The sequence below is a fragment of the Dermacentor silvarum genome, chromosome 5 (assembly GCF_013339745.2).
Source record: "Dermacentor silvarum isolate Dsil-2018 chromosome 5, BIME_Dsil_1.4, whole genome shotgun sequence".
Taxonomy (NCBI): Eukaryota; Metazoa; Arthropoda; class Arachnida; order Ixodida; family Ixodidae; genus Dermacentor; species Dermacentor silvarum.
Window position 1 is genome coordinate 33,593,950 of NC_051158.1, and position 23,872 is coordinate 33,617,821.

General features: G+C 50.0%; 1 protein-coding gene across 1 annotated transcript in view; it reads right to left on the bottom strand.

The window, feature by feature from the left end:
* Positions 1-4,251: 4,251 nt before the first annotated feature.
* Positions 4,252-23,872, bottom strand: part of LOC125945593 (uncharacterized) — a 51,615-nt gene continuing 31,994 nt past the window's right edge. The window contains exons 2-3 of the mRNA XM_049667685.1: positions 14,651-14,879; positions 4,252-4,633 (exon numbers count right to left, since the gene is read on the bottom strand). Of these exons, the coding sequence (XP_049523642.1) occupies positions 4,330-4,633; positions 14,651-14,874 (528 nt within the window). The 5' untranslated portion in view covers positions 14,875-14,879 and the 3' untranslated portion in view covers positions 4,252-4,329. The remainder of the gene's footprint in view (positions 4,634-14,650; positions 14,880-23,872) is intronic.

A 23,872-nucleotide genomic window follows, 5' to 3' on the forward strand; every position in this document is an offset into this window, starting at 1 on the left:
TGAACCATCAGGGCTAGGGTCAGGCCAGTCAGCGCTAGGCGCAGGGCCATGATCCGAGGAGTGAGAGTAGCTGACGTGTCACCGCTCCGCGTGGCCGGCGTGTTCGTACCGTGACCGCGCGCTCGCACCGTGGCCGGCGTGCTCGCACCGTGGCTGGCGTGCTCGTACCGTGGCTGGCGTGCTCGCACCGTGGCCGGCGTGCTCGCACCGTGGCCTGGTTAGCGCCGTGGCCGGTGAGCGCCGTTGCCGGTGAGCGCCGCAGCCGACTGATTCATAACATATGATGGTTTATATCAGTTCAAAGTCATGCTTTTTGGCCTATGCAATGTTCCTGCGACATTTGAACGAATGATGGACTCTCTTCTGCGAGGCTACAAATGGACCACCTGTCTTTGCTATCTTGACGACGTTATTGTTTTTTCTCCGACGTTCAGCAGCCACCTTACGCGACTCGCTGCAATTCTCGCGGTCTTCCGAAAAGCCGGCCTCCAGCTGAACTCCACGAAATGCCAATTCGGGCGCCGTCAGATTACCGTGTTGGGACATCTCGTTAATGCAACCGGTGTACAACCAGATCCGGATAAAGTTCGCGCCGTTCACAGTTTTCCTGTGCCTCGTTCTGCTTCTGACGTGCGCTGCTTCGTCGGCCTGTGTTCTTACTTTCAACGTTTCGTCAAAAACTTCGCCGACGTTGCTCGCCCTTTGACAGATCTTCGACAGAAGAACACGCCTTTCTCATGGGGCCCGGAGCAGGCTCACGCGTTCGCCGCTCTCATCGGCTTTCTGACCACCCCTCCCATACTTGCTCACTTTGATCCATCTGCACCGACCGAAGTCCACACTGACGCCAGCGGCCACGGCATCGGTGCTGTTCTCGCCCAGCAGCAAAATGGTACCGAGTGCGTGATAGCTTACGCCAGCCGCCTGCTGTCACCTTCTGAGAGGAATTACTCCATCACCGAGCGTGAGTGCTTGGCTTTAGTGTGGGCTGTCGCCAAGTTCCGGCCATATTTGTACGGCCGCACGTTTTCGGTCATTACAGACCACCATGCACTCTGCTGGCTGTCTTCCCTACGGGACCCGACGGGACGGCTTGGTCGCTGGGCTTTGCGGCTCCAGGAATTTTCTTTTATTGTCATCTACAAGTCTGGACGTCTACACAAGGACGCTGACTGCCTCTCTCGTCATCCCGTGGATCCTCCTGATCCTGTTGCACATGATACGGAGACCTGCGTGTTGGCTTTCACTGACATGTGCGACATGCGCGCTGAACAACATCGCGACGAGTCCTTGCAGGCCATCATCGCCGGAGTGCAATCTGGCAGCACCGACAGCCCGTGCCGCATGTTCGTGCTGCACGACGGCATCATCTACCGCCGCAATATCAACCCTGAGGGCCCCGAGTTTCTCCTTGTCCTTCCTCGTCACCTACGATCCGTCGTTTTTGAACAACTTCACGATGCACCAACGGCGGGACACCTTGGAGTTTTGCGCACATACGACCGCGTACGACGCCGGTTCTTCTGGCCAGGACTCTACCGCTCTGTGCGTCGTTATGTGGCAACTTGCGAATTGTGTCAGCGCCGGAAAAAAACCTCCCCTGCCACCTGTTGGCCGACTCCATCCAATTGAAGTTCCCTCTGAATCTTTCTATCGCGTAGGCATTGACCTGCTTGGCCCTTTTCCGACGACTAGAGGGAATCCGTGGATCGCCGTCGCTACCGATTACGCGACACGCTACGCGATAACCAAGGCGTTGCCGACTAGTTGCGCAACTGACGTCGCAGATTTTCTTCTCCACCACGGTGCACCTCGACAGTTACTTACCGACCGCGGCCTCGTTCTTGTCTCGAGTTGTTGACCTCCTCCGCTCTTGTGCCAGAGAGCATAAGCTGTCCACCGCCTACCACCCACAAACGAACGGTCTTACGGAACGTCTCAGCCGAACACTCACAGAGATGATGTCGATGTACGTCTCCCATGATCACCGCGACTGGGACGCCACGCTGGCCTACGTCACTTTCGCGTATAACTCGTCCATACATGACACCGCAGGATACTCACCCTTTTATCTTTTGTATGGTCGCGACCCTACATTGCCTTTTCACACCATCCTACCTTCCGTGCCACGTGTTACAACTGAGTACGCTCGTGAAGTCATCGATCGCGCTCACATGGCGCGGCAAGTCGTCCCATCTCGTCTGTTGGCCTCTCAGGATATACAAAAAGAGCGGTACGATCGGTGCCATCGCGATGTTAAGTTCGCTCCAGGTGCTTGGGTACTCCTCTTGTCACCATGTCGTCGTGTCGGTCTCTCCCAGAAGCTTCTCTCTCGCTACACAGGGCCTTATGAAGTCCTACGTCAAGTTAACGACGTCAATTACGAGATCTCGCCGTTAGTTTGATCCGTCCTCAAGTCCGACGCCAGTTGACATCGTGTACGTTTCGCGGTTGAAGCCATACTACTCTCGCAGTTCTTCGCCTGACATTCGCCGAGACGGCGCTTCAGCACCCGAGAGTCCTGTTACGGAAGGATAGGAGGCAAGAGAAGAAGATCGAGAGACACGGGCTGCTGCGTGTTGTTGCTGGTCAGCCATCTTGACCACGCTAACCCTACTTGTGTATATATTGTAAATACATCCAGTCTTACTCCCAACATCGCCGTAACAATATGGACACTGCAGGCGCATTTTTGCTGTCGCCGTGATGTTCCGTATAAAGTCCAAGGGCGATAACACCATGGCCGCGCGCCGTATGTGCGAATGAAAATACGCGAGGGGAGGCGACGATCGCGGCTCAATCTGGCGCGCGCGAGGGAGGAAAGGGGAGAGCAAACGCGCTGTCTCTGTCGCGCGAAAGGCTCTGAGGAGACGGGGGGGGGGGGGTAGGGAGGGGGTGTTGTGCTCCGGCAGCAACTGTGTATTTCGCAACCAGGCGCAAGGGGAACTGACGATCGCGGCTCACTCTCGCAAGCGAAAGGGAGGTAAGCGGGAGGCAGCACGGGAGGAACGAGGGGCGGCTTCTACTCCGCCAATAACTGCGTACTTTCTGCGGCCGTGCGTGCCGTAACTTGAAAGCGATCTGCAGACGGCTCATGGGCCTTTGTGCGTGCTGTGTTCTCGCCGCTCAGTTTGCGTTGAACCGATAGACAGCACGAAGGTCATTTTGCTCGCTGTTGCTGTCGAGCTTGCTCACGCCAGCAGCAGCCAGTGTCCGCGAACACAGAGACAGAGTGTGATGTGTTCATGCTTGCTGCACAAATTCGGTTAGTAAGCCAAGGTTTCCAAGTTTATAGGGCCGATAAAACTACTATACTTCGTATAGCTGTCTACTAATTTGCTAACACAATCGATGCTTTGCCATTAGTCCGTGCTAGACGAAAATGGCTGAAGCCTCGCCAATATGATCGTAAACACAGACCAGAATAGTTTTAGGTTAAACCGGCCCTGGAGACAGACGCCCGCCCGCTGCGGCGCGTGCCTCCCTAACATCTAGTTTGCTCGCAGAGCCCTCAGCCTACTTTTAGTTGGTTTGCACCTCAGCTAGGGAGCGCCGCACCACTCGGCCTACTCGACCATATTCTAGTACACTCTAAATACAACCGCCCAGGCCATTCCGACAGCAGCGACAACAGCCGGTAGTGGCCTCGCGCGCGCCGGCCACTTGCCGGAAGCGCAGAAAAGTCCAGTTTCATGAGCGTGAAAACTACGAGAAGCGGTGCAGGAAGCTGCACAGTTTCTCTTTCAAGTTTCTGTTTCTCTCTTCAAAGTAAGAGAAATCTTAGACCTCAATAACCTATGGTCATTGCACTTTACCCTACCTAACACTTCTACATTCTGCACTATGCTAGGATCGGCAAAGAGAATGAAGTATATTTAATTTCTTGTTTCTCCATTAGGGCTTTTCCAGGTCCACTTCCTGTTGCTACGCTTCCTGAAGAAGGTATTCATTTTTTGGTGTCTATTCCTTTCGGCGAATTCTGCCAGCGTCTCTGCTGGTATGATATGCTGCTGTAAACCATACAATTCAAATGACACTCAAGGAGCGACCAGCTTTATTCAACGCGATTGATACATAGTACTGCTTTATTTTCAACCTCATAAATGTCCGCAATTATATATATATATATATATATATATATATATATATATATATATATATCGATGTTAGAATTTCCGGTTGGTAAGCTTGGCGCGGAATAACCTGGCTGCCTAATTTGAGTGCTTTGAGCAGGTTATTTGGGATACTGCCGAGCAGTGGTCATTTTTTTCTTCAATAAACTTTTATTACATAAACAGGTACACGAAAAGCTCCGAACACGAAACGTGCCTACGGACTCGACGGAGACGCAGAGCTATATGGTAAGTCATCCAACTCCAAGTACCGCCTCACGTGGGCCCAGCAGTCATCGTTGAGGTCGTCCAGTTGCATGCGCCCATCCTCACGTGGCAGACACGTGACACGCCCTTTGACGACACCGGCCAGTCGCATGAATTCATGTAAACCCTCGATGCTTCGGAACCGTCGTTGCACCATGTCAGCTGCCTCGACCTGGTCGATGGACAGCACTTCGGCGAGCTCCGCCACGAGCGCTGGATGACGGGAGACGCGATCCAAACCTGCAGCGCAGTGCCTGGAAGGGAATGAAGGCGGGATTCTTATCAGCCAAAGGTGTATGACAGCCAGGCTGCAAAGGTGGCATCATTTGTTAATTGCGCCGTTTCAAGAGAGGAGGCACCGCAACCGGTTTCAAAGACGTCTCGAGACGGTCGCCTCTACCCCCGCCCTTCACGCCCCATCCCCGTAAATGAATGAAGTAAAAAAAAAAAAAATGACCAGTGCTGCGTGAAACTCACAATAGAGTCTCAGCGATACCTGCTGTAATACCGTTACTCTAAGCTTAGAAAATCGGCGAGTGTCGCAGTTGGATCTATTGTGCAAAGCGCGATTGTTTAGCCTTGTCGTCCCTATCCAGCGGTGTTCCACCACCCAAACAGGACAATCGGGTGAGCCCCCGGTCTGCTTAGGGACGGAAAGCAACAAATGTTTTACGGTCCCGCTGCTGCACGATGCCCTCGGAAGAGAGGGGGATAGCGGCGGCTCCCACGCGCGAAATTGGAAAGGCGGCCTTCCTCGCAGGTGGGGCGGCTGTGCTGCCTGTGTGAGGAGGTAATCGGAAACCCCTCGGGAAACCCCTAGTGCAGCTGCCCCCACCCCAGTGACAGCAATCGCCATCACCACGGAACTATCGGGCGTCACCAAGCGGCGCTCACCGACCTGTGCACTGTACCAGACGGCAGCCTCTCCTCCACGAGGACCTTCAAGGTCATCTGCAGGTTTCGTCCACGGCTCGGTGGTTCCCGACACAGGCTCAACGACGGCGGCCTGCATCGCACCTGCCCTGCGGAGGAGTAAGCAGTGTCGCCTTCCGGCACAAGCGAGCTCCACTACAGCGGAGGTGGCAGGCCTCCACCTCGCCGTCGACCTGCTCACAGAGGAACCCCCGGAGACACCAACAGCCACCTTCTGCGACTCTAAGGCAGCTCTCAGCCTGCAGAGGCCGGAGAGGACGAGCCCGGGAGTCGCCGTCCTCTCAACTCAGCTAGCGGCATTCCAGGATGCAGGTTGCCCCGTGCCCGTGCAGTGGATTCCTGCCCACCTAGGCATCCCGGGCAACGAGGAGACTGATGCACTGGTCAAGAGTTCCCACCACGCTGACGTCCCCCTGAGCACGACAGTCACAGCGGGGGACTTCACCAGGCACCGGCTGCGGCGGCACCTCCGGGCTTCCCATTCCGACAAGCGTGTGTCCCTGGGCAATCCCTGGGCCACGCCCCGCGGCAACTCCCGTGCCGCAGCCTTGCACGGAGGGAGACCTCGCTCCTGCTGAGGGTCTGCTGCTACTGGGAAGCAGCAGGGCGCCACCGGCTTGAACTCACTGCCTCGCCCGCCTGTGCCTCCTGCCGTGAGCCAGAGACGCTGGAGCACCTCTTGCTGGCCTGCCCGGCGCACGACCAACCCCGTCGACCGCTCCTACAGGAGTTCCACCACCTCGGGCTTCCTACCGCTCGTCAGGACATCCTCTTCCCCCACCGAAACCACCTCACGGCCCTGCTAAGCCACTCTAACACCCCCAGCACACAAGGATGTGTGCTGGTTCCTTTCAGCGCAGGCCTTCCAGACCTGCCCAACCACTCGGCCTTTGACTGGCTGTCCGCACCAGGCTTGACACCAGCAGACAAAGCCCCTGCCCATGGATGGCGTAACCATGTTTCTGCCTGCCGATTTGCTTCGCTCCTGTCTGGCGACATCTACACCTTTTCTCTCCTATCTCCTTTTAGGTGCAAAGCGCCTTATGCGCTCGGGCTCTCGGCGTCTTCTGTCGTCGGCGTCACGCGTCACGGTTGTCGGCGTCTCCTGTCGTAGTCACGTTAGGCAAGCGCGTGCCGAGCCGCGTCCCGCATGCCGAGCGTCCCGCGTGCAGAGCACTCCCGCGTTCGTCATCTGCTTCCACAACTGTCCGCATTGCCGATCATCATTCCAGCGTAGAATTCCACTTCTCTGCTGTCGTCGTAATGGGGAGGCCGCGTTTGCAGGATTATGAGCCATTGCTTAAGGCAGCGAAACCTGGGCAGTATCCCAGGTTTCACGTTAGTGGAGCTGCATTTCGCTCAATGGGTCATTTGACACGCATAATTTTTTAAACCCCGTTGGTGACTGCAAAAAGGTATAAAAAAAACTTGGGTGACAAAAAGGATGTTACTCCACACCCTGAGCGTGGCTTCCATGACAGTTTTAGGCGTGTAATGATGTTCGTAATGATTCATTTATATATATATTCGAACCCGGATATATCGAAGCCATATATAACGAATTTTTCTCCCACTCTCCCCTCCCCGTTGGCGCTGAGCCGTGATCCCTCAAGGGCTGCAGAAGATAGCGCCAGCCTTTCCTTTTCTCATAACGAAACACTTAGTAGTAATTTAAAAGGGACTTAGCCTAGATGTGGCCCCCATACTCAAAACTGCCTGTACTGTGGCGCCACGACGAAATGGATGAGCGCAATTCGCACACTCTCCCTTTTTAACCGTCGCCGCCCCCCCCCCTCCCCCCGCCCCCCCGGACTGCCATGGGCAGTCCTTCGGGGCGCGTGCAAGCCTCTGCTCAGCCCGAAACTAATCGTTAATTATTGCCATTAAACACTGTCATACACAATGTAAACCAAATAACACTATCGTAGGCGATGTGAAGAAACCAAATAAAATAAACGGCTACACGCAGTAAATACGAACTTCGACGCACTGCGACCCCAATGACCAAAACGTGCTGCAGCATGCCGCCGCAACGAAATGGCCGAACGCAATTCCGACGACCTCCATGTCGGGTCACATCATGGTATCTTTACGACGAAGTTCCTGGCCCTCGTTTTCACGGGCACGCAACTCACGTTGGTCCCAGCGACCTGCGCCATGCGACGCATTGTGCTCTTCGGTAGGGCTAGCCTGACGTTCGTTTCGCAGCGCCACGTTCAGTATCCCACTGTCCACAGCATTATATTCCCGCACAAACCGCGTTGAGCGCACAGCGTGCCACTGTACGTACGTACGTAATATATATATATGCATGTTGCGGACAGCATTACGACTAGGAAAACACGCCTATGACACCGTAGCTAAGCGTCAAGCAAGGCAACGCTGGGCCGCACGTGCCCAAACCACGTGCTGACAGACCGGCGGCTCGTGCTCGTGAACCGAATGACTGGCACGCGACAGGTGGTGACGTACGAGAGAACAACGTTCGAAGAAGCGAAGCTCGAGGGATGTTTTAGGGGCGAAGCTCCTTAGGGTGTGGGTCTGTCCCTCCTCTATAGTATGTAGTAGTAGTAGGAGTCGTCGTCGTACTAGTAGTCGTCGTCGTCGTAGTAGGTAGGCACGTCTACTTTTATGAGAAAAAAAATTTCGAAAGTTGCGTCCGTAGCGGAATCGAACCAGGGACCCCTCGCTTCCAAACGCGCGGCGCTAACCACTACGCCAGGAAGCGCACATGGACACACGCGCCACGATGGCAATAAATACACAACATTAACGAAAGACTGCGCGTTTCTAACGCGTTTGTGCTAGCGCGTTACGGCCCGTGTAAGAAGCTGGTGTAAGACGCTGTGGCCTCTCCGCCTTACCCGCGTATTCATAAGCGCCGATGGCGTCGGCAAACGCGGTGCACGTTCCGGCATGTGTAAACGGCTGCGTAAGACGCTGTGGCCTCTCCCCCTTACTAGAGAGTACTGCACGTTTCTAACGCGTTTGTGCTAGATGTGGCCCCCATACTCAAAACTGCCTGTACTGTGGCGCCACGACGAAATGGATGAGCGCAATTCGCACACGCTCCCTTTTTAACCGTCGCCGCCCCCCCCCCCCCCCCCCCCGGACTGCCATGGGCAGTCCTTCGGGGCGCCTTAAGTGGGAGATGGTGCAATTTAGTGCGGCGAGACTGGGCGAATTACACGGAAGATTCACGGTTTACCGATGATTCCCTCCGGAGCTTCGCCCACTCATCATCATTCACCCCGTGGATATGCGGTGTTTTTGTTGAGTGGGGTGTCTATTGTCGTGCCTGGCGGTCTTCGGGACAAAGGATGCCTCATCGACAGACGTGCAGCTGTGGAGTGCTGTTCACGCTTCGTCGTGTCTCGAGGCCGGAGAGCGTCACCGCCAACTGGGACTAATGGACGAGCAACTAGACACCAGGGTGCAATGAGAAATCGGCCTCGTGCGTCGCTGAAACGGCAACGTCGCTGTTGGTGTGTTTCCATGAAGCACCAGCACCCGCGCAGACTACGACGGGGCTCGGCGGTAGCTTCTGCGAAGGCATGACTGACTAACTGGTCGTCACGGAGAGGCCACTAATTCTTGCAAGGGGCCAGCGTCAAGCATTTCCGTGGCAACAGCATCGCGTTGGGTTCCCAAGTCGCCAACCATTGCCTGATATGCAAGGCGGGGGGGGGGGGGGGGGGGTATCAAGCAACATTGGAGGCGGTGCCCGGCGGAACGGCACCACATGATGGGCCGGATTTTGCGAACTGTCGACGACTGTGATTGTCCGAGAACCACAGTGAAATCCCTCGACGAGTGAAAGGGGGAAGTGAACTGATAAGCGGTGCTTGAGTGATGTGTGCACGCGTAGAGATGTACACGCTCGGACATGCAAAGACGTTAGCATGTAGACAGCTCCAAGAATAATGGAGCCCTTCGTGTTAAAGATAATGGACATTGGTATATAAAACCCTGTTCCGATATATATATATATATATATATATATATATATATAGTCACGAGCTCCCCTAACAGGACAGAAAGAGCGCGAATAACCATGGGGATAGGTACTAGAGAAGGAAGACGACGTTCGGATGGCTGCCTTTGCACTGGTCGCGAAAAACGACAACCGTTTCGATTGATCTGCCCTCCATATCTGAATAAACGCTTCGCGCGTAACATTTGGTGTGGAGCTGTGTGGGATAACTCCCGACCGACAAAGGGGTCGTCGTCTGGACAACAGCCATCGACCGCCATCATGAATCATGCCTGGAGACAAAGATGGTCCCAGTGCTGCATCGGCAGGACCAACCCCGATTAAGCACTGCCGAGAGCTCGCGCATATATATATATATATATATATATATATATATATATATATATATTGCGCGTTGAGTGTCATGACCCGGAGATGAAGGCGGCGCCACGTCCTCTGCGTCAATGACAAATTACGAAAACTGTGCGAAACGAAATGGATGGAAAGCGAACGCTTTGGGTGCGCCGTACACAGCAGGAGTTCCTAGCGGCAGCGCTTAGAAAGCGCAGTACGCACCGTAGTCTGATTCCCTGACGAATCCCAAGCCACGTTCGAGCGCTGCTGTTTGCCAGGAGCAGCCTGTTTTGTGCGTGCACACTTTCGCACGGTGCACAGCATGGCGTGGGAATGGGTAGCGTTCGTAGGACGCGGGCATATGGCCGGCGACTCGTCAGCGCAGCCGGTCATCATTTATAACTCCTGCGCCAGACGAGTTAGTAGCATAGACTACGGCCCAATCTGTCCGAAATGATGCGTGAGTCTTCATTATATCTATTTCGTTATATCTATTTAGGATAAAGCATTGAGTCGTTAAAACGAGACCTTAAAAGCGTGGCTGTGTAGAGGAAGTTAAGGAGAATTAAGATCACTTCGTTGTATTCACCAGTTTGCTACAACCCGTTTTGTTATAGCTAGGTTTGACTACAGCTTAGCCGACATGCATTTGACCTATTGCCTAATGCAAGAACTAGCGAGCAGTGTGATTAGTGGTTGAGCCCATTGTTCGGTATGCTTGAGCGTTCTCGTATATGGCTCCCGTAAGAAGCCACTGTGACGACAGCAAATGTTCGCTTTTAGCGACCCTATAATTGCTTCGCTAATAAAGAAAATATTTGTCTCGATAGGCTACACTTTAGAAGCACTGGAGATAGCGCAAAACTAATTGTTGTTGTCTAGTACATGGGCTACAAAAAGAAATTTCATTATCAAATATTTGCGGCAGCGACATATTTGTGGGCACTTGGGAAAAATTTTACATACAAGCAAAAAGAAAAAAAAAAGCGCCCGAATATGTTCCGAATATGCATTTCACAGATAAATTTTGCAAGAACAAGTAACAACACACTGGGCGAACAACTGCTCTTTGGGCACACGACACACAAATAGATGAGCCTTTCCGATGCCCGTGTCACTCATTGCAGCCGTTCCTTTGCTCATTGAGGCAAACCTAGGCTGAGCGTTTCTTGCAGTAAATAGGTTTTTGACTACGCGCTTCAGATCAAGCAATTCTTGAAGTATCCCCTCTTTCAGGCATTCATGGCTTGGAGTTCATTTCTTTAAGGTGGCGGTCCCACTCCGGCGGCACGCGCCCCTCGTTTTCAGTACTTTTGGAGCAACCGTGGCGGCTCTTTTACTTAGGATATAAAGTGGTGGTATAGACCATAAAAAAGCTTAATTCTTGTAGATTTCAACTATATATAATATAAAGAAATTGATTGTTGCGATTTAGAAATAAGTGTTCAAGAACAAGCATGACATACATGGGTTTTGCGAACTGTGTCAGTTGTGACCATATTTAGAAGAAACTACTGCATTTACTGCAATGCGGCTTGCTCTGTAGCTTTAGGACATACTTATCTAATTCCTAGACGCAGAAAATAATTTTGAGTTTATACTTTTTGGATAATTTGCTTTTGAAGATTGCCAAATATCGCAAACTTCTGTTGTAAACAGCCCGGCAACTACACGCTCAAGGAAGCTAAATTTTGGATAGTTAGAGTTCAAGGAATTTACATATCGGACGCAAAATTTCATTCATGTAGCTTTATTAATTTTAAACCAGAGCTTCGTAGCTTTAGTACCTTCCCGCAAAAATGAGCAAAAGTAAAACCAGCATTCTAAATATTGCTTAATTTCGGCCGCATTATTAGGAAAACTAATAAAGGTACATGAATGAAATTTTGCGTCCTAGATGTAAATTCCTTGAACTCTAACTTATCCAAAATTTAGCTTCCTTGAGTGTGTAGTTGCTGGGATGTTTACAACAGAAGTTTGCGATATTTGGCAATCTTCAAAAAAATTATCCAAAAAGTAAAAACTCAAAATTATTTTGCTGCCTCTATAAATTAGATAAATATGTATTAAAGCTACAGAGCAAGCCGCAATGCAGTACGTCCGGCAGTTTCTTCTAAACATGGTCAAAATTGCGACACAGTTCGCAAAACTCATGTATCTCATGCTTGTTCTTGAACATTTATTTCTAAATCACAATAATCAATTTCTTTACATTATATATAGTTGGAATCTACAAGAATTAAGCTTTGTTATGGTATATCCTAAGTAGAAGAGCCGCCACGGTTTCTCTAAAAGTACTGAAAACGGGGCGCTCGTGCCGCCGGAGTGGGACCACCGCCTTAAACAGACAGTTTTCGTAATCTATGTTGCGGAGCCCCCCGCAACTGCTGGATCAGATCAATTCTTTATAGCTGGACGAAGTGCGTGCATTACTGTAGCTTTTTTAAGCATCGTGAAAAGTGCTCGGTCTAAATGTAGGACGTGCAAATTTGCCGTCCTACATTGCCGTCGGAAGTGTTCGAAAAAAAACTAAAAAAACCCCCAAAAAACACTGAGATTCAAAACCAAAACGTATTGACGGACACTGGCAGATTGATATTTAACTTTGTCGGCGATCCACGTAAAAAAATCGCGGCTGATCTGAAAAACAAAAAATCTGCATTAGTTGAGCAGGCGCTTGCGCGTAGCGACATTTGTGGCGGCCGTTGGCGATGCTGTATAGAGCGTAACAAATTGGCCGAGGTATGGCGAACTCATTTTCTTGTAGAGTTCACGCGTGCTTCTGTTCGTTATTTCTTGTTCCCTTGTATATTGTGCACGCTCCATTCTGCAACAAAATGCATGGCAATGCTTTTCGAAACTGCAGCTGGGGCCTTCACCTCACAACATATTTTCGCGTGCGGCCTATTCATCATGGTCGGTCTGCGTACAGCACTTAAATTCACTCTAGGCATGTTTGAGGGCACTAATGCAGCTGCGTGCAAGTTCCTGGCCACTCGGAACATTACCAGAATAGTTGGTTTCGCTTTCTTTATGAACCTCTTAAATCCCTGACAGCTAACCTCACGGAAGCAATTCAGCGCCATATTTCTCTATACGCTGAAGAACGTTCCCATTGATGGTTTTGCGTTTTAACAAATACTTAAAAGAGTTGGTCACTTGATTTTTGTTGATTAATAAGTTAGCATAATAATAAAATCGAGCTGCGCAACTGGACAGTCAACAGTAGTTGATTGCATTCGTGTAGCACACGCTTTTTTTTTTTTTTCAACGCTTGACACGAGTTAGCTCGGCTGACGCAAGGTAGCGGCAAGAAATATCCAGGTGAAGCCATCGTCCAACAGTGGACTCGACCAGGCGCATTATTAAGGAGGAAGGACGCTGTGCTCACCTGTCGCACCGTCCGTGGTTCAGGAACTGAGTTGCTCGCGCCACAAAGCCCGAGTTCCTCCGCGCTGTGTCGCACACGGCGAACCATTGCTCCATATAACAGACCGACTTAAATGAGTCCCAAACCGCGTGGCACAGGGTGCGGTTCTTGACTATGCCGGCGCTCAGACTGCAAATGAAGGTGAAAGGTGCAGGTCCAGACCATTGCAATAAGCAGATCTTTCGGATCGTCTCGCTTCGCCTTACCGCTTCGCCCACGACTGCGAGAGATTCGGACGGATAGACGCGAGCACCAATGCCAAGCTCGGTGATGCTTCGGTTGAGCCGCAGCGACTGGGAAAGAGCTGGATACCACTCGACCAATTTGCCCCGGCTGGATTGTAAGTTTACCTGAATGTGGAGCTTTCGGAGCGTAGATGTGGTTGCTATGTAATGAGTAACAAGCGAACAAATCGTGCTATCCCAGTGCTCAATTGTCAGGCTGAAAACATTCAAGTGAGATAAAGTGGGAAGCTGTTGGAACACTGGAAGGAAGTTGGGCTCATTGTAGAACGTCACATATGCCTTAAGTTCAGAGCAGCGCTTGCAATCAGAAAGCGCCAAAGTGGCTGTCCTGCAGGGAGCGTTGAAGGAAACTTTCTCTTCACTGCCGCTTAGTTCGAGTTCCCTGACGACACCAGCAAAGTGAGCATATTCCATCTCTTTCACGTAAATGGTCACCATCTTGAGGCTTCTGTGTTTTGGCAAAATGCGAAAGAATGATCCCCAGTGCTCCGCATTCCAAATGCCGAAACTCAGCGTCATATATTGCAGCGTGTTGTTTTGCGAAACCGCTTCAAGCCATGCGCCTATGTTACCAGCAATCCCTTTCATCAAATAGTCATGATGTGTTGAGGCAAGCGTTGAAAACTTAAAGTCTCTCAACACTTCGTTTTCTCTCAGCATCCGCCCTCCCAGCTCAACGCTTTCCGAATCCAAAATGAAGTTGTCGACTTCCAAACTCCAGATTACCCGATTCTTAAGCATACCTTCGAAAATACACTTCAGAGTGCCGTCGAAAAAGCTTGAACTACCGTATAACACCAAACGTTGCAGGGTAACGTTATTGGCAAGAAACTGAACGAAAGAAGTTGGGTCTCTCCTAATTGCAGCACCAACTATCGACAAATCTCGCAATGTGGTATTGGCTCTCAGCGCTGTAAAGAAGATCTGTGCTTGGCTTCTTTCTAAGTGTAAGGGCTTCGATAAATGAAGAACAGTCAATGTCGCTGTAGTTCGAATAAGTGTAGAAATGGCAGTTGAGGAGAGTGATGAATCACTGGACAGATCCCGGGATTCGAATTCTTCGAGGCATTTCAGAGACAAGAGAACATTGTAAACGCTTGCGCTGGCAACCCGCAAGGAATGTTCTACTGTCAAAGATTTTATCGAAGAATTGCCGTCGAGAACTTCGCAAAATACAGCTAATCGACATTTATCGCATTCTTCAGTGGATGCGTACACACACGGAATGTGCACGGACGCCACGCATCGATGAATCTTGAGCAGCCAATACAGTACTGCGGCCGCGCGGTGTAGATGGTATTCGTTGGCCGAACGAAAACATTTGTCAGGCACATACACCAGGCCAATTTGCCTCCCGGTTTCCGGCAACTCGCGCAGCTCCAGTTGAATCCAACAGAGAAATTCGTTCCACACGGAAAGGTTGGATACAATTTGGCATGTCGTGTCCTCGCTCGCCGTGCAAGGCATACGGTAGTCGATCAGCGTTCCCGTGAAGACGCCTTTTGCGCCGTCCAAGTCGACAACCAGGTTGCCCATTTCCTCGGCGTCATTAGTGTCCATTTAACCTGCACAAAAAGTTCGACGTGTGACATGAGAAGACGGTGGCCTTTCTAAGAGGAACAAAATAAATAGAGAGACATAAAGGTTGTTCATATAAAAAACGTGACTCTTTCAGTCCTGCATGTCTGTAACCGCCCACAAGATGTTTAGCGTATGGAGAGGGAAAGGTTCTGGCATATAAATGAAAAATAGACAGAAAAGAAAATCTGAGGACGGTTACGAGTGTGTAAACCGAATGTTTAACCGTTAGCCGCTGAGTCATAGGTAAGAATACTTTGATCAACATCATCGCCTCTATTTCTTTTATGTCTAGTGTTACGGCTCGGAGTAGCGTTTATATAGGCCAGGATGTATCCAGGCACAGGGATGAGTACATCCGGGAACAGGAGCGACAGGAAACACGGTTTATTTTAAATAACCACACTGGATCCAGAAACAGGAGCCCCCATCCATGTAGGAACAGTCTAAATGTCTGAGATCACATGTCCGAGCACACGCATCTCAGCACACGTCAGCACACCTCACCACAGCAAAGGTGCCCGCTTTTAACACAGTCGCCTACCCTAGGTGATAGGGAATCTGATGACTGCGTCTCGGCCAGTCATAGATGCCAAACAATTCGCAAAATCCCTACCATGACGTTGCCCGTTCTGCCCGACTCCGCCTCCACGGTTGCGCGGTCGCCCCCGCAGACGGCGCAACCACGTCGTAATTTTGGAACCTGAAGTCGACGCTGTTCCCAACGGCCTCCTAGACGTTGACCCTTTGCGTGGTATCTCCGCGACGGTCAGCTTGCAGCGACCCCGGAAGCCTGGCCTTCACGATTGCTACTGTGTCAGCTGAATCCGGTATTCGTTGTAACCTTGAAGGGAGCTTGTTTGCTGACGTGTCAACAACCGGCGCCAGGACTGCATCGTCGCCAGGGCGGGCGCTGATGAAAGGTGTTACAATTGGCGTGTGCAAATATGATGATCGAATGACCATGTCTAATCGAAACGCAGGGTGGATCACAAATTTGCTATGGGCGTCTGGGGTGCTTCCCGGTGTGACTGGCGCCTCGCACTGATTACGGGCCCTTTGAGTGTGTGCGTGACAAGAGGGGGGGGGGGGGGGGGGGGGGCGCCTTCCGTGAACTGTGCGAGTCAAGAGGAGACCCCTTTCCACAAACCAAACGGGACCCACGGGTTACCGCCAGTGGAGACAAACACGTGCAACATCGCGTAGGAGAGAGGGAGCAGCCGCCAATCACTGACCCAACTCAGCACATGTCGTGTGACGTTGGCGTGAGCAAAATCCCGCCTACGATTTCAGCGGGCCTACTTAAGCGGCCCCGCAATGTACATATTATTCTCTTCTTTTATTGCGATATCAATTATATGGACTCTCCGATCGGATTTCTGCCGTCGCTGTCGTCGTCGTGGGGTTCCGTCTAAAGTCCAAGGGATTTAAAAGCGTAGCCGCGCGCCGTATGCTGTGTGCGCGAGTAAAAGCGCGCGAGGGACGCCTGCCGTCACGGAGAGCAGACACACGGCGGAGAGCGAACGCGAAAGGACGTTGGGGAGGGGGGGGGGGGGGGGGGGGGGGGGGGGCTTTGTGCTCCGGAAACAACTGAGCATTTACAGGGGTGGAACTGATACAGGTTGTCTTGGAGGACTCCTGGGAGCAGGTAAATTGCTGTTTTCGAGCAGGCTGGGGGCAACTCAAATACCGTTACAGAAGCGACAGAGGGCGCATATCATGCTTTATTTTGCACTGGAGAAGCATGTATCATATCTTAAAACGTTGAACCTGATAAGATTGCTACAAAAAGAGGCTTTATCGCCTTGCACCATTTGTTTTGCATAAGGAACACTGGTGCGCTAGGCACTGAGCCGATTTTAATGAAATCTGTTGCATTTGTGAAAGAAAGTTAAATTCTAGTGACTGTTGGAAGCGGAATTTTGACTTTAAGACTGAATATTTTTAAAGGTCGAATTTTCAAAAATTGGAAAGTACGACGTTTACAAATTTGTAGCTCTGCACCACAACAGACATCGCAGTTCTGTAAACTGTACCAGATAAAACATCCAAAGCGGACAAACTTTATTTATGAATTTATATCTTACGTGAACTTGTTAAATTGTTTACAAGGATCTCGCAAAAGTCACACACATAATAACGGTATAATGCCGAGAAGTGTATTATACAAAATTTTTGTCTGCTTTAGATGCACAATTTATGGAATTGTGATATCGTTTTTCATGGCCGATTTAGAAAGTTGTAAACTACATAGTTGCGTTTTCTGAAAAGTTGCTATGTTCGACAGTTTTTGTAGAAAAATCTATGACCTGAATCAAAAATCTGCTTCCACCAGTCACTAGAGTTAAACTTTCTTTGTATGCAACAAATCTAATCAAATTTGGTGCAGTGGTTGGAGAGAAAAACGATTTCTCCTTTCCCATGTATTTAGATAAGAGTCCACGAGCTAAAAGCCTAATGTCGTAACTCTTAGACGCGCACTCCGCAAGCTGAGCCGCTACACCTGTTTATTCCACTTCGCGATCGCGACAAAGGCAAGTAATGAAAACGTGCGAGCATGGAGAAAAGGCTAAAGGCCTACCGCTCGCCTCCAACCGCTTCCGACGCCGTATAGCTGGATACACGTTAGCTGGTGCGCTCAAAACGACCCTTACACTTTCGCGAGTGTAAGCTTAGTTGCAGTTATACGAAATACCAGAATAGTATTTACTTTGGCCATTTTTCAGTCCTTGAGCGCTATCGGCGCACAATGATAGTCGCCGCCAACTTCACCAACCATCCCGTCTGAAAAATAGCTACAGCCAAATCGTAGCCAGAATTGGAGCTAGCCAGACAGAAGACGAGCTTGCGTAGTAACTGAAACCGAAACTATGCAAAGTGGCCTTATTTGTAGCAAAATTTCCTGTATGGCGCAGTGCGGCGCAGGGCTTTATTTTTTGCGCAATTGGCGGACGATGAAGCAGTATGGCGCAGGAAAATTCAAATGGAGCAGGAATTCCACCCGATTTAGCGACGCGGCGTAAGGGGATCTGGCGATTCAATCTCGCGCGCGAAAGGAGGAAAGTGGGAAGGCAGTGCGGGAGAGAGGGACTTTACTCTGCCAGCAACTGCGTATTTGTACTTTGGGCGGCTGCGAGCTGTCGCGCGCACCGTATCTTGAAAGCGATCTGCACACAGCTCCAACCTTTGTATGCGCTGTGCTTTCACCGCTCAGTTTCCGTGTAAGCGATAGACAGCGCGGACCTTCACTCACTGCGGCCACGCTTGCTCACGCCAGCGTTTTGCCAGCGGTTGTACAACTGCGGTCGCCAGGCACCCACTGGTTCAATGGGCACAAGCGTACCCCGGCCTGGCGTACGGCGTCCTTCAGGGGTGATACGCTTAGGAAAGAAGCCTGCGCCCGAAATTCCCGTCGAAACCCTCGTGAGCACAGAAATTCTATTCATGTTTGCTTGTGCGCGCTGATACTATGCTTGTTAATTCAGTTCGTAGGCGAATGTGTACAAGTTTATACAGCCGATAAAAGTACTATCCTTACTCCGTATAGCTCTCTACTAATTTGCTATCGCAATTGATGCTTCGCCTTTCGGACGAAAAGCGACTTATTTTCCTACTCCATTACCATTGAATAAATAATGCAAGTTTCGCACTAGAAATCGTCGCGCCCCTGCCTTGTCGCCATGGTCTCCCGGAAGCCTGCAGCCTGCCGACAACGCCACGCTACCCTGTAGTAATGCCGGTTTAGGTTCGAGTAACCGGCGTCTCAACAAGGGGCTGCCTCTTGGGAAGCACCTAGGAATGCCCATTGCCGTTTTGGGCCGTAACACTAGCAATGACGGCCTCGTGATCGCAGAACGGACTAGTTGAATGTTTACGTTGAATGTATTGCATGAAATCGTTGTTCTGGAAGCAGTGTTGCGAGGTTTGGCTATGTATAGCCAAGTTGGGCTACAGAAAAAAAAATGGCGTCGACTTGGACGAGTTGGCTATGTCGCTATATTTGGGCTACGGAAAATCTGCGACTCGGCTTTGTTTAGGCTATAAGTGGCGCCCTAATCAACGCTCCGGAGGGGCTCTGATCGAGTAGAAACAATACCCGAAGGCTGTGTTTTAGCTGGTTGAGCGGGCAGCGCGCCTGTGCGCGTGTGCGAAATCCCCCCTCCCCCTTTCCTTCCATTCTCTGCGCCGTTGTCTGATCCGGTGGCTTTGATCTTTGATGTACTTAAACCTACATCGCGCATCACCGTGACACACCCGATCCCCGGGCATCGGGATGAGTCTGGCAGTAGAGGGTTTTTCACAGTACACGATACTAACATCGCTATGCTCAGAGGGCAATAAAATAGGGCCGGGCGATCGTGGCGCCGACATGAAAGAAGCACGGGTAGATGACACGCTCCATGGCCATGGCTTCTTTGTTAACTATCGCGCCGGGCACAGCTTTCGACCTGCTTCACATTTCTCACGCTAAGCTTTACTGCCATTTTCCTTTTCCTGCGAGACCAGTTTTTGTTTGTGCTTACATTAGAGGTTCATTTCCATAGGTTGGACTTAGGATTAATCCTCTTTGGAGAGGAGAATCTAACCATGGTGAAGTGGGCGAAGTGTGCGAGAAAGTATGAAAAAGAATGGGAGCAAGACCCCTAGCCCTAAGTGGGTCCGAGTGCGTTTACTTATAGATGGTGTAACGTGACATGAAGGTACTTACTGTGCTATTATCGAAACATGTTTGCCACGATGCCGTCACTGCGCCACGTCACATGAACATCACCCAGTGTGTTAGCTTAGCAGGTGAGGTGTCGTCCTGCTGGCTCGAGGACGGGGGTTGCATTCCCGGCCACGACGGCCGCATTTCGATCGAAGCGAATTGTAGGAACGATCGTGTACTTAGATTTATGTGCACTTTAAAGAGCCCCAGGTAGTCAAAACTAATCTGGAGTCCCCTACTGCTTAATGCCTCCAATCATATCGTGTTTTTGGCACGTAAAACCCCAGTAATTATTATCATATCAGCATGGTTTACTTTCTGACATTAAACTGTTTTCACAGGATTACCCCTGTTATCAATTTCTCGTTTACCTTTGCTTTTTGTGAGCCGTCGCAGCTTTTGCCATTCGAGCGAATTACGTTCGGGACGTGCTAGTCGGCGCAAATGACTGCGCGCTTCTTACACTATAGTGCCGTTTTGCACAGCAACCAGTTTAACGCTTCGCTTACACCGATTGAGACAGCGAGTGGTATTTGTTGACTCACTTCTTTTTACCGAATGTTCTTGGCGTGCTAGAGACCTAAGATGGCGGCCAGGTTGATGTAAATGGAAACTATATAGAGTGTCCCAGGTAACCCAGGCAAGCTAATTACCAAGAAGATAGGACGATTAGGCAAATAACGCGAGATATCATAGCACGAAACCGTGGGCGCGTGACCGTCGCAGACCGCTGGACAGCTGCAGTTTTTCGACGCCGTAGGCAGATGTCACGTGAGAGGTCAATGATGCTGAACATTATTTTGCATTCACGCGAGCTAAAAAGCAGAGTTCGTATTTATTATTACTGTAATATATACTGTATATTTAGGTCAGTTACTCACAGGGGACCCTGATCATTATACAATCAGAGAATATGATCAGATTAATATGCAGGAGCCAAAGACAACGTTCAATAGCCTGGCAAGGGAACAAGAATTCAGGATCGCCAGTCAGGCTCTAGAGTCTGTAAAGGAGTACGTTTATCTAGGTCAATTACTCACAGGGGACCCTGATCGTGAGGAAACTTACAGAAGAATAAAATTGGGTTGGAGTACATACGGCAGGCATTACCAAATCCTGACTGGGAGCTTACCACTGTCGTTGAAAAGAAAAGGTTACATTCATTGCATTCTACCGGTGCTAACATATGGGGCAGAAACTTGGAGGTTAACAAAGAAGTTCGAGAACAAGTTAAGGACCGCACAAAGAGCGATGGAACGAAAAATCTTAGGCCTAAGGTTAAGAGACGGGAGGAGAGTGGTGTGGATCAGAGAACATACGGGGACAGCCGATATTCTAGTTGACATTAAGCGGAAGAAACGGAGCTGGGCAGGCCATGTAATGCGTAGGATGGATTACAGTTACAGAATGGATACCAAGAGTTACAGAATGGATACCAAGAGAAGGGAAGCGCAGTCGAGGACGGCAGAAAACTAGATGGGGTGATGAAGTTAGAAAATTTGCAGGCGCAAGTTGAAATCAGCTAGCGTAAGACAGGGGTAATTGGAGATCACACGGAAAGGCCTTCGTCCTGCAGTGGACATAAATAGGCTGATGATGATGATAACTAAAAATAATAACTTTGCACTATTTGTCATAAAATAATATCACTATGATTTCGCCCTCTGTAGCGATTCTCTGGAACTTGAGTGCTTCCGGGGCCAACCAAAAAGTTCCTTCTTCCATGCAAAAAGTTCTGTGTGCAAGCGTGATGTCCACCATCATGGCGGCAAGGACGTTTGGTCACAAATGGTTGTCCAAAAAAGGATTGCCGTAGTTGAATGTGAAAATTTATACACAAATAAAACTGAAAATAAAAATGGCTATATTTGGCTACGAAATATTTTTGCTCTCATTTGGGCTACAATTTCTCCACCTTTGGGCTACGCCGCCTCGTCTGACTTGACAACACTGTCTGGAAGACGAGGTCAATACAAGTTGCCCTAGATGTGGCGGCGCATCGCTGCGGGGTGGCAAAATGCGCCGTCAAGGGCTGCGTAATATCGTTTAGGAAGTCAGGGTTGAAATCGGCCTCAGGTGCAGATTTCAGCGGCGAGGAAGAGGAAATGCGTCGAGTTGTCTTTGTTTTGGATAACAAACATGCGTGAAGTAAAACCGGTGATAACAGAGGGGGTACGTGCAGGCGAGTCCAGATTAGCGAGCTTACGGGGAAACCGATTAACGAAGTGATAGAGAGAGCCAAGAAACACAATGGCGAAGAGGTACCTACTGGTGATAATGGACGCAGTGATAGACGAACTGCATAGGACTGGAAACAGGGCTCGCGAAGCAAATAGCCAAAGTGGTTACCGATCTGCGGAATGTTTCAAAGGAAGTAGAAATCGCAGGGTGCACAACGCCAAAGGTTGAAATGCACGGGCACGCAATTGAAATGGCAGTGTTCGCAATAAACAGGGAAACTTTGACGCTAACTAAGCGAATGAATTTAACGGTCATTGACATCAACCGAGAAGTGCACCGAGCAGGCCGCGAAGGCAGCTTTCCTGCGTGACGGCGCACATTTTAGCGATAGTGTAGCAACAACGGTTGGACGTCGATTCGCGGCACGGGCAGTATTGTAGCTCTTTCAGGTGGGTCCGACGCAATCGGGAAGCAAGATTAGTATTGAATGTATCGACACACCAGCAAAGGGCAGAATACGACCGCAAGGATTTAAGACGAATAAAGGATAGGAACAGAGATTGTAAAATTTATTACATAAAGATGCAGGGTTTATGCACACAAGCAGGAAAACTATCTGCAAATCCAAACGCAGCTGATTGACGAAGCTATTTGCGTGTACGCCTTTACCGCAACGCATTCACGAGACAATCAGCCACCTGTAATGAACAATTTTGTATGGGAGAGGTGCAACAGAATGACTGGGTCAAGGAAAGGCGCAGGCATGCTAATTAGTTGAGTTATGAGGTGCTAAGGTTAGAAGTATGTGCCATTTATGGATTAGCGGCACATTGGAAGACAAAAAGAGATGGCTTGGGGTAGATTAACGATGGACAGGCGGTGATAGCAGATATAAAAATAAAGAATTGATTGATTACATTAGACGTGATATAAACGAGTTCAAGAAATCGGACCAGGTGATATTATTTGCAGACACGAATGCGCACATGGAGAATTTAGCCAAATATACTGATTACAACGGTTCCCCAGTGCTGAATTTGTGCGATGAACAGAACTTAGTTAACAGGGAGAATCAGTTTCATGTACAGGTAACATGAAAACGCGGAAATGGGTAGTCATGCATCGATTACGCCTTTAGTCTCAGAAACGGTCTACGAACGACTAGACCAAATGATGCATGAAGCCCAGGTAGCAATCATAAACGTTTAACCTTAAAACTAACCAAAAACACGAACCAATAGTATCAGAATTTCTAAAAATTAATGAAAAGCAAAGAACACAAGAGGAGGAAATGCAGGCGTTTCCTACAACAGTCTGCGAATATAAAGTACTGTCACACGTTATGCAACAGGAGTTAAGACACGCAGGGCAAAAAAATTGGCGGCTCGGAAAGAGGAAATACGTTAACGCATGTTTCGTATCCTGCGTTATTATAACCCTGTTCGAGAATACCAATATTATTGCTTAAATAGCCTAAATACATTGTGGGCTCTCTCGCACCGCTATCGGCGCGCAAGCTCCGGTATGGCGTGCCACCGAACTACCACCGCGGGTTCGAGCAGCAGGAGCCGCCTTGCGTACAGGGCGCCCCGCCGGTAGCAGATAGGGGAAGGCGACACCGCACACGCCGTAATGTAGACCATAGGCGAAGCTTTCCGGTAAGAACAAGGAACAAACATTAACTGGGGTTCCTATACAAGTTTCAACAACAGGACAGAAACTGAACCTAATTGCGACACAAAACAAGACCAAATAGTCGCCGGTAGCCGATAACGGCGCACCAACGGAGAAAAAGAAATGTCACAGTTTCGCCCTAAGGGCGAAGCAATGAATGCGATAGCAACACAGCAATGTCTTGGTAGCAATATGAATTGTAGTAAACATGAGCTGATTAAGTAAGCAGGTGTGCTGCGGCGTAAGTAGACCGACATGAAGAGAGACTCGATGACCACGAGAAGGCGCGTGTAAAACGGTGGTGTTGATGAGAAGCGCTTCCCGTGGGCAGCGCGTGCGAAGGGACACACCTGTAGTACTGCCCTGCCGATCCGGGCAGTATTGCATGTGTAGCGTGCGTTGGAAAATGTGGACCCG